Source organism: Lichenostomus cassidix, chromosome 15, assembly GCF_008360975.1.
Source record: "Lichenostomus cassidix isolate B80296 chromosome 15, HeHo_3.0, whole genome shotgun sequence".
Lineage (NCBI taxonomy): Eukaryota > Metazoa > Chordata > Aves > Passeriformes > Meliphagidae > Lichenostomus > Lichenostomus cassidix.
Window position 1 is genome coordinate 3014942 of NC_139496.1, and position 10753 is coordinate 3025694.

Here is a 10753-nt window from a genome sequence, read left to right on the forward strand (position 1 = left end):
CATCTAGTGGAGCCTGATATGGAGCCTTGGGCAGCACTGGTGCCTGAGAACTGGGCAGTGTTTTGCCCCTTGGAGAGCTGAAAATCCAGTCCCTGCACAGGGGATCGGTCCTTGGCTGCTGCAAAATCTGGAAGTGACAAAGAGGTAAAATGTTAAATTGGGCAGGGCAAAGAAGGACTGGTTTTGCATGAATCCTTTCTAGAACAGGTCAGTATGCAGAAAGGACATAAATTTGGGGACACCTTCCTTTAAGCATGTTGACATGTGCAAGGAGCTTTCCAGGTAAGCTGTGGGAACTAGCTCAAACTGCAGCATTATTCTTGAGCAGCCCAGCCCTGTCATACAGGAGTTACAGGGCTCAGACCCTTCTCCAGCAGCCCTGGTTTGTTCAGCACAAACTGGGAATGCTTCCCTTCCAGCTCTCCAGGCATTTTCACCTCCTTTCACTCTCCCACTTGAAAATGTTCTTTTGAGCTGTCTAACAAGATTCAGCGTTGATTCCTTTTGGACCTGGCCCTAAGTGGGTAAATAAACTCCAGACAAATGAGGCTGCTGCAGAGAGAGCAGCATATAAATTGCCTCATTGATACCATCTGAGTGTCTCCTCATCCATTACAGGGGCTTCCCGTTTCCTTCATGTGTTGTTCAGGAGTGTTCTGCTCCTCCCTTCACCGCTCCCTCCTTGGAGAGCTGAGGGTGCTCCTTGGCCTGCAATTAGTTTAGTTCCCACATTAGAAAAGGTGATAGCTCCAGGCTCTGACAGTTCTCCTCCAAAGTCCTCACCCCCTGATCTGCTCGTTCCTTTAATGTCTGTACAAAAGGTTGTCAGGGCTTTTGAAAGCAGAAAAACCTTGGTTCTGGTCTGTGTCGTAGCTAATCCTCAAATTAATAGTGCGGGTTTTTTATGGTCCATTAGGAAAGTCTGTGGTAGTGTCTAATTACTCTACACTCTGTGCCTCCAAAATGTAAAGCACCGGAGTTTTTAAGCCTCCCAGTGGAATTGAGCTGTTCTCTAATTGTGGCATCTTAAACATGCCTTTACTAGCAAGTGGCAAGTGGTGGCAAAGCTCCTGATTCTCCTCTCTTTTCCCCTTTCAGAGGAAGAGTCCGAACCCACTTCCATGCTGGAGCCAGACGTGCAGGAAGGCCCAAAGCCTGAATCTCAAAATGAGGAGGCGGCGCTCTGTATCTCTGCTCCAGTGGGAGTCTTTGGAGAACCTCTGCCTGGCAAAAGCAGCTTCTTTGGCAAGTCTGAGGACAGCAGCTTGGAAGCTCGAGTTAAAGCAAAGCCGACAGTGGAGGAGGACGAGCGGCTGCCTCGCACGCCTGGACGGGAGGTGATGATCCACTCGGAGACTGAGACTCTCCTGCTTCCAGCCCACAAGGTGCCATCCTCCATGCTTCCCCTGCCATCGACTCCCGGCAAGGAAGAATCTTTAGTCCCTCCAGAAAAGTTCCCTGAACAATTAATGGTGACCAAAACGTCCGTGGAAGAGGAGATTCCTAGGACACCTGGGCGGGACATTTTGGCCAAGTCCTCACATCCCCTCACGAAGTCGCAGAGCACGGACACTGTTCCAGCCACGCCAGGAAGTGATGCTCCCCTTACAGGAAGCAGCTTGACCCTCAGTTCCCCTCAAGTCCCAGGGAGCCCCTTTTCCTACCCATCCCAATCTCCTGGCATTAACAGTGGCATTCCTCGGACTCCTGGGAGAGATTTCAATTTCACGCCTACTTTCCCAGAGGCTGGTGCTACCATTCCTTGCCTTCTGTCTGGCAAGAAACAGTCAGAGGATGAGCTAGAGGAGAAAGCCCCCATTAAAGAGCCTCTTTGTGCTTCCCTTACGATCAGCATGAACAGCGTTCCTTCCCCTATCCCCTTTGCCAGCCCCCCGCAAGCAGATTTCCACATGGACATGGGTTTGCCACCTGATGAGCCAATACCTGTAGCAGGCCTGCCATGCATGCATGGAGATGGAAGAATGCCCATCGAGGAATGCAAGGCAGAAGTAAAACCCGCTTTGCTCTCCCCAGAAGTACCCCCTGGGGCTTCTATTCTTCCTCCCCCACCACCACCTTCTGTTCTTCCCAAAAGGAGGCCAGGTCGGCCGAGGCGGTCCCCACCTTCTGTCCTCTCACTGGATGTGTACCCAGGCAAAACCATAGAACCTCCTCCAGTGCCAGTGGCCTTGGTGGAAGGTGCTGTGGGCAAAGAACTGTTGAGTGGACATCCTGATGCCTACTATGGACTGAAAGACCCTGAAGCCGTCACCCTGGACTTCAGGAATGACAGTTTCCATGAGAAAATAGCAGCTGAGACAGTTGCAGAGAAACTGCCATTTAAGGAACTGGAGAACCAGTGGAATGAAGACTTCAAGGAGGAAGATGCTCACGCAAAACCTAAGAGACAGTGGCGAAGGCAGAAGAAGTCTGAGGAGCTCCCAGTGATCCCTTCCCCTGAGTATTCCCCACCCCGGCCTCAGTTCAGGCCACGCTCCGAGTTTGAGGAGATGACCATTTTGTATGATATCTGGAACGGAGGCATAGATGAGGAGGATATCAAATTCATGTGTATCACATATGACCGCTTGTTACAGCAGGACAATGGTATGGACTGGCTCAATGACACCCTGTGGGTTTTCCATCCTTATATCCTTTCTCACTGGTGTTGGCAGCACGTGTGAGATGCACGAGATGGTTGCTGGGTAGGACTTAAAATGCAAAAGACTATTTGTTGGTGGGAGAAGTGGTTGCTTACAGGAATAGCAATTGCTTGGATGAGGAGGGAATTTTAGGCTGTTTTATTCTCTGAAGCTGCAATACAAAAATACTGCAGAAGTGGCTGTTCTTGCTGCACGTTCAGTCTGGGACTGCAGGGACAGTCTGTAGGCACCTCTTCTGGGGTGGTTTCCTTCCTAGTTTGAGAAGCTTCTGTCTGCATGTAACCAGACTTTTTTCCCAGCTTGCCTGTGGAACTTCTAGTCTGCACATACAGAGCTTTCACTTGGAGCTAAAACCTGCTGTAAAAATAATCTCACCATCTGTGCCCAAAACGATGAGTTAGTGGTTTGAGCAGCTGTAACTTACTTTGAGTTTGAAACACTGATAAAATCAGTGGTTTCTAAGTGGCACATCAGGGCTCTGTGTGTGTGCAGCCACCAGCAGTGATCTCCAGAGCAGAGCCTTAAAGACTGTTCTAAAAATCTCAGAACTCTGCAGTACTGTTTTTAGGAAGGATATACAGGTTTATGTGTTGAAGAAGACAAACACACCACCTTGTGTGTAGCTAGAGATTGTGTGAAGTTCAGATATCTTCATCCCTTGCTTCCTGCAAGACAGGAAAGTAAAACCAAAAAAGCCCAAACCACCTAAAACAGTCAGTGACAGCTAACAGAACCCATAGTGAAAAGAAATGTTTCCTGTTGATAAGGATTATATTGTAACAGCAAAATTACGTTCACTTTTTAAGCCACTTAAAAATCACCTTGAGTTCATCCTCTGCTACACTGCACGACAAGTGGGAAAGTACCTGCAGGCCCACCTGCTTTGCAGCAAACCCTCAGCACTCTGGTTTTGAGGCAGTCACCTCTTGGTTTTTATGGTCCCTCTGCTTCAATTTTCTGGTGTCAAGGATATGTTTTGCCTTGCAGGGAACATTTTTGAGTCAGTCTCAGTTGTTGTAGGCTCCATGGCTGTGTTTGTGGGGTGAGCTGGCAGTAGTACACCTCCACTGTCCTTCCAGGAGCCAAAGCCCTGAAAGTGCCTTCAAACCTGAAGTTTTGTAATGTGTGTCTGAAGGAGGTGATTTCCCAAGACTGGTGAGAGCAGCCTTTGGGCTGAGGAGCAGCTCAGTGTTATTTTTTTACAACCCCACAAGACCTTCCTAATTTTCCACACTCCTGGCGTTAGCTCCATACAACTGTAACAAGTTTAGTGTGATACCCACCTCTGGCTGTGTTTCTCCTTAACTTCTTGCCACCTACCAGCTTTTCTACCCCCAAGAAAAAGAAGCGGGATGACGGGATGCGGGAGCACGTGACGGGCTGTGCACGAAGCGAAGGCTATTACAAAATTGATAAGAAGGACAAACTCAAATACCTCAACAATAGCCGAGCTTTTGCAGAGGAGCCTCCAGCTGACACACAGGTGAGGAATTGTCCTCCACAAGTGCCAGGTGTGGATGGGATTTGGTTTTACACTCTTGTCACACACAGTAGGTGCTTCCTGCCTTTTGGCAAGGAGGGAAGGGAAGCTGCTGTGTCGTGTTGATCACCTTGGGGCTGCGTGGGAGGTGTTGGTGTTTGATGTTTGTGTTCTGTGGTGATGTGTTGTAGCACAAGGGGCTGCTCACAGGGAGCCTGCAGGGTGTTGGGTCAGCTTTGATCACCCATTTGTCCTCTCAGGGTATGAGCATCCCTGCCCAACCTCATGCTTCCACCCGGGCTGGTTCCGAGAGGCGATCAGAGCAACGCAGACTCCTCTCCTCCTTCACTGGTAGCTGCGACAGTGACTTGCTCAAGTTCAACCAGCTCAAGGTAGGTCACCCCTGCTGCAGATTTTGGACCACAGCTCAGAAAGGGATGTCTTTTCCCTTTCTGTGCTGTGGCTAATTCAGGGTTGGGGTTTTGGGGTATTTTCTTCATGCAGTTCCGGAAGAAAAAACTAAAATTCTGCAAGAGCCACATTCACGACTGGGGCCTTTTTGCCATGGAGCCCATTGCAGCTGATGAGATGGTGATTGAATACGTGGGTCAGAACATCAGGCAGGTAAGCTGTGGGTGAAATCTGAGCAAAACCAGCCCTGAAGAAGTACTTGAGTATGACAACAAGGATTGGAGTCCTGAGTTGGAGGCATCAGCTCTGTGGGCTGGGCAGAGGTTGGAATATGGTTTGGAGATACAAGGATGGGATTTTCAACAACCCACAGAAACTGAGCACTCAGGAGAATCCTCCTTCAGAAGCCCATCCTGAACTTGTGTGTTTCCAGTTAGGTCTGTGTTCTCTTGGGGTGATGGGGATGGCATAACCCCTCCTTGCCCAGCACAAGCAGAGCTCAGGTGAGCCCTGTGCAGGTGGCTGCTCCCTGGGCAGTTGTGCAGCCTGGCCTGAGCCTGCCTGGGGCTTTCTGCAGGTCATTGCTGACATGCGGGAGAAGCGATACGAGGATGAAGGCATCGGCAGCAGTTACATGTTCAGAGTCGACCACGACACCATCATCGATGCCACCAAATGTGGGAACTTCGCCAGGTTTATCAATCACAGCTGCAATGTGAGTATTGTGTTCTCTCCTCTCATTGTTCCCTGACGTGCTGAGAAACCCAGGGAGCCCCTGGCAGCTTTGATTGAGGTGTTCAGAAGTGGCAGGGGGTCACAGGGTTGGGATTAAATGTTAATGAGCTGCAGCAGATCAGAGCAGGGTCTAAAGTAGTGTAAAGAGGTTGGAGAGACCTCAGAAATGAAACATGCATGGAGACTGGGTACACTCAAAGAATCCTCTTGATTGTCTTGGGGGACCCTGGTGGACACTGAGCAAAGAAATCCAACAAGTATTTCCTTAAAACATACCAAATTTCAGCAGTGGGAACAGTCTCCTTCTGGTGTCCACACAGGGAAATATTCCCTGCTGATTCCCCCTCTGCTCTGTGCTGCAGTCTGCACTCAGACTTGCCTACCAGGCCAAATTGTTAAGTGTTGTGCTGCTCTTAACCTGTAACAAATTTGGTGGAGCATCATCCAGGCTCTTTTGCTCCACAAATGACCAGGATGTGGGTGTTTTGCAGCAGCACAAGGAGGGCTGTTCTGGTTTCTGGCTTCATGCCTCCCTCCCTAGGCTTGCCCTGTGTCCAGGCTCTGGAAGCATGGCTGGAGCTGTCTAGGGAAAGGATTGCCCTCTTTTATTTTATTTTGGAATAATTTCGTGGAGGCTGGGAAGCCATGGCCCTGGGGAACCTGCATCATCACCTGTTCTGTCACCTTTGCAGCCAAATTGTTATGCTAAAGTGATCACGGTGGAGTCACAAAAGAAGATCGTTATCTACTCCAAGCAGCACATCAATGTGAATGAGGAAATTACCTACGACTACAAGTTTCCAATTGAGGATGTAAAAATCCCGTGTCTCTGTGGCTCTGAGAACTGCAGGGGAACCCTGAACTGAACTCAAGGTTTCTCGTCACACTTGCACCTTCGGCCATGTCAAAACTGTGGTAACCAGGTGTGGTTGCACTTTGCCAAAAAAAGAGGAAAAAAAAAAACCAGAAAAAAGGAAGAAAAAAAATTTAAAAGCAAAAAAATACTTACAAAAAAAAAAAAAAAAAGAGAGGAAAAAGAGAAGAAAACCAAGCAAGTTTCTCACTTCTGCCAGGATCATGAGTGAAAGCAAAATGCGCACACGCTTCCGAGGACTGTTCATGTTTCAGGTGCTCTTTCCTTTTCAGATCCAACACGCACACAAAAAGGTGGCTACCTTTTGTGGCATGGTCTATCCAAACACTAGCTTCTCTGTTCAGTCCCTACAGTAATGCTCCGTAATGGGATAATGGTACCTTTTTTTTTTTTAATTGTTGTTAAAAACCTTCATCTTTTCATAAATGCTGCTACCTTTTTCTCATCAGTTTCGTTGGTTGAAAAAGACATTCAACGTTTAAATGTGAAGCAGAGACTGAAAATGCCATATAGGGTTTGTGGGGAGCTTGATTGGCTGAAATTGCACAGATTTCTCAGAGTAAGCTGTAAATAAATGTAAGGTTGATGTTACAGAGCAAGCCAGAGGCTTGAGGGTGTGTGAGTGAGTGTGTGCTTGGGGGTGTGTGTGTGTGTGGAGATGTGTCCACAGTGAGACTAGAGCTGAACTGTCCTGCCTTTTCGTTAGGGATGAGCCTGAACAAGTCCCCTCAGCCAGACCCCCGGGGCAGAGTCAGATCAGCCAGACCTCAGCTCCCCTCCTTGGGCTTCTCTCTCGTTTTCTATGCCATGCTGGTCCATGGGGAATCAAAGCCTCTGCACCTGCACGTGAGAAATCCTTGGATATTGCAGTCACTAGGAAGAAGTGGAGTCAGCTGTGTAGCTGTAGCATCGTGTGGCCCTTGGGGATGCCCATTCCTTGGAGATGGGTTTGTCTTGCTTGCAGAAGAGGCTGAGATGAAGTGGACAGCTTCTGTTGACGCTGTAGAAATCCTGCCCTGCTTGTAAGCAAAGACTAAGGCCCACGTTTGTAGCAGGATTTTCTTCCTGTGGATGGGAAACAGGCTGATGTGTGGCTCATATTCATTTTTTTCTCACTTTCATCTGCATTTCCCTGCCCTTCCAGTGTTTTACATGGAGTATTTGCTCTGTCCTTGGATGTGGGAGATGCCTCCTGTGATAGGAGCAAGCTGTGCCCTGCCACTCTCCTCCCTCTGTTACTCAGTAACTTGGTCTGGGGTAGTCCCATCCCTCCAGAAAATCATGGTAAAAATGTCCCTGAGAGCAATCCTGTCCCCCCACCTATAATATGAAAATCAATGCTTCTCTAAATTTGTAATGCATGTTTTGAAATGATTTCTCAATATATTTTGTCCTTGTAGATGTGGTGAGGTGGAGGTCGCAGTTCTTCAAGAGGTTCCATTTAAAAATGGGACAAAACACCACAAACATAGTTCTTTGGATGAGATCTGGAAGTGTCACACGACTGTTCAGGTATAGACAGGATCAGATTTTTAACTTGCATTGAATTTCTCCTGCTTTAAAAGTAGAGATTAGTTGTACTAAGCCCTTTTTAATTGGCTTGTAAGGGGAAGTTGCAATGTCATTATGAATGGGAAGATTATCTGCATAACTAAACACCTTCTCCCCACAGAACAAATTGCACAGCTGTATTCTTGTAGCCTTTCAGAACCTCCACGAGCAGAGGTGACAACCTTGCAAAAAAGAGATTCCTGGAAGTTTTTTCAGCTGTTCTGTGGAATTGCCAGGCCTGCACTGTGGTGTGGAGCTTGTAATGTAGGTTAGACCTCTGCCTCTGAATTTCTTCTTCAGACAAAAGGTCTGAGAGAGCAGGAGCACTCAGACTGCTACAAGCTGCCTTAACACCACCTGTGTTCCTGTGTGAGGGCGAGCAAATTGTCTCTGAGATTGGACAGTCTATGGTCCATCTCTGCTTTTGTTTCAGTTCAGTTTTGTTGTTTCCCCCCTTCTTCATAAATCTCTCCAGGAACTGGGCATTGGTGACCCAGAACCTAAAATTGTGAGAAGCACAAGTTTCTGTCACTGAATGTTGGTTGAAACTGCAGTGATGGCATTTGGGACTTAAACCAGCTGCTCAGTTTAGTTGTTAATTTTTTGAATGAGATTCAATGTGTTGGTGCTCCAGTTGGCATCTCTACAGCTTGGCCTTTGACTTTCAAAGCTTTGGAAATGCACGGAAGTTTCCTGTGTCTCAGAACTGAAGCTCCTGTCCTTGGCCTTCTCCCTCTCTGCTCCATCAAACCAGTGCATTAAGGGTGGATTTGTGGGGGTGAGGACACCCCAAATGGCCCAGCCCTGAGAACCTGCTGGCAGTTCTGTGTTTCCAAGCATATCTGTGTGCTCTGGATGGGATTAGCCCCTGCAGTTTGCCTTAATCCTTGGTGAGGAAGGCAGGGAGGGAAGACACTGTCACCTTCAGGTCCTTCACTGTGGTTTTCTAGGAGCACCTAAGGGATTTGGGTGCCAAAGAGCATGAGCACCTAAATCACTTGGGTACTTCTGAAACTGCCTGTAATCCATCCCTTTACAGCATCCCAGACAAATAATGTGAGTTTTTAGAAGAGCTGAGCTCCCCCTAGTTCCCCAAGCAGAAAGAGAGCTGTTGAACCCATAGCACTTCCAAAAAATCATGTTAATCTGGTCTCAAAGCCGAACTTGAGGCTTCTGTTTTCCCCCCATAAATCTTGGCTTGCAGAGTCCTACCTGGGAGATATTTTGTCTTGGACTGAGAAGCTGCCTGACCCCCAAACAAATCATTTTATGGTGAGAACTCCAAGTCTGGTGCAGTGATTTCCATGGGTGCTCTGTCCCTGCCAGCCAGCAGGGTCTCCATGTGGTTTGGAGATGCCTCTAATCCCTCTGGGTGCTTTGCCTTGTACTTGGCAAGGGATGGGATGAGAGGAGGGCAGGAGCTGTGTGGTTCACATTCAGCCCAGACTCCCCAGCCCCCCATGGAAACAGGGATAAGGATAAAGAGAAACCTCACCAGCATGTGCTGCTTATAGAGCCTGCAGTGCTTTTGTTTGCTGAAAAGCCCATCCCCAAATTTATTGTCACTTCACTTGGAGCCTAAGACAAAACAAGAGAGAGACATTGACTGTGCTCCCTGCAAAATTCCATCTCACTGGGAGGAATAACCCAAGAGAACAGAGCAAAATTATGGAAATAGAACTTAAACCTTTAGTTTGCAGCTGATGTGAGTTCAGGGTGCAGGTGGCATCCACAGGATCTGTGTGGTTCACAGCTCTCTGCAGTCCCAGGCTGGTCCCAAACTGGTCTGTGACTCTGGGGTGTCCAGGAGGGGATTGGGCTCATCTTGCAGTTATTTATATTGTGTACAGCAGCTCATTTCTATAAAGAAAAAACAACAGAAAAATCAACCATCATTTTTAAACTCCAACAAATTATACAGTAGTTTCAGTTCCGGGTTTTGTGACCTTTTTCAGGCATCATTTCAGTGCATTTCTGTACAAAATAAAAATTTAAGGAAAAAAAGGATTTTGAAGTATAAAAAAAATGCATCTTCTGTACATAGGCGAACTCAAGAATCTTCTCTTCAAACACTGTTTCTTGTAGAAACATGTTGAAATTTTTTTGCTGATTTCTTTGTACTTCAAGAGCATGTAAATAGTTTATTAAAAGTGACTATTGTAATTTGGAGTTCTTTTTAAACAGATTCCAGCTCTAAATCATGTCAAGATGGGGAGGAAGAAGGACTGAGTATAGCAAAGGAGCTGGTGGCATTTACAGCTTGTGTCAAGCTTTGTATAATGTAAATTCTGTATAAATACGGGGTTTTTTTGTCAAATAAATAGATTAAATTAGAAGCATTAAGAAACTGAAGACAAAAAATTGCCAAGTCAAGGCTTCTTCTTTTCCCCCCTCCCTCAGTCTGAAACCTAATGTGCAAAAATCTATTTATTTCAAGCGAGGAAATGTGTACAGTCTAATAGACACCCTAAAATGTATTTAAGCGAATTTGCAACTGGATTTTTTCAGTTTAATATTTGTTTTGTTTTTATGAGTTTCCTCCTTAATTGCCACTGTAGGATTTGTCCAAGTGAAAAGAAACACATCAAGAAGGACACTCTAAAACAATGGGGCAGTTTTGAAGCAAAGTGGATGAACACCCAGCTCCCAATTCTTGCAGTTTTCTGGTGGTTTTAATTCTCAGCATGGAAATCAAGGGCCTCCTTTAAAAGTAGGCAGGTCAAATGGTTTGCAATAAATTAAAATTAAAATCTTCTTTTTTCTAAGTTCCTTAAAAAAAAAAAAAACAACAACTCTGCTTTGAAGATTTAGGATTTCTGCTTTTTCTTTTGTTAAGCAAATTTATAAATTTAGGGATGTTTTGTGCATATAGAATCTGTCACCAGTATGTATCTTGTTTTGAAGAAAGTGTTTTTGTTGTGGATGTGTCATGCTGTATATATTTGTTCATATTTTTGTGAATTGAATACTATGTACCATTGTATTATAGTAACTTTTATAAAGCAAACCATAAATATACTGACTTTTCTTACAGAAAAA

General features: G+C 46.3%; 1 protein-coding gene across 1 annotated transcript in view; it reads left to right on the forward strand.

Moving 5' to 3' along the window:
- Positions 1 to 10753, forward strand: part of SETD1B (SET domain containing 1B, histone lysine methyltransferase) — a 48954-nt gene extending 38201 nt beyond the window's left edge. The window contains exons 13-18 of the mRNA XM_085075505.1: positions 1099 to 2649; positions 3980 to 4146; positions 4404 to 4535; positions 4648 to 4767; positions 5132 to 5269; positions 5982 to 10753. Coding sequence (XP_084931631.1) covers positions 1099 to 2649; positions 3980 to 4146; positions 4404 to 4535; positions 4648 to 4767; positions 5132 to 5269; positions 5982 to 6155 — 2282 coding nt within the window. The 3' untranslated portion in view covers positions 6156 to 10753. The remainder of the gene's footprint in view (positions 1 to 1098; positions 2650 to 3979; positions 4147 to 4403; positions 4536 to 4647; positions 4768 to 5131; positions 5270 to 5981) is intronic.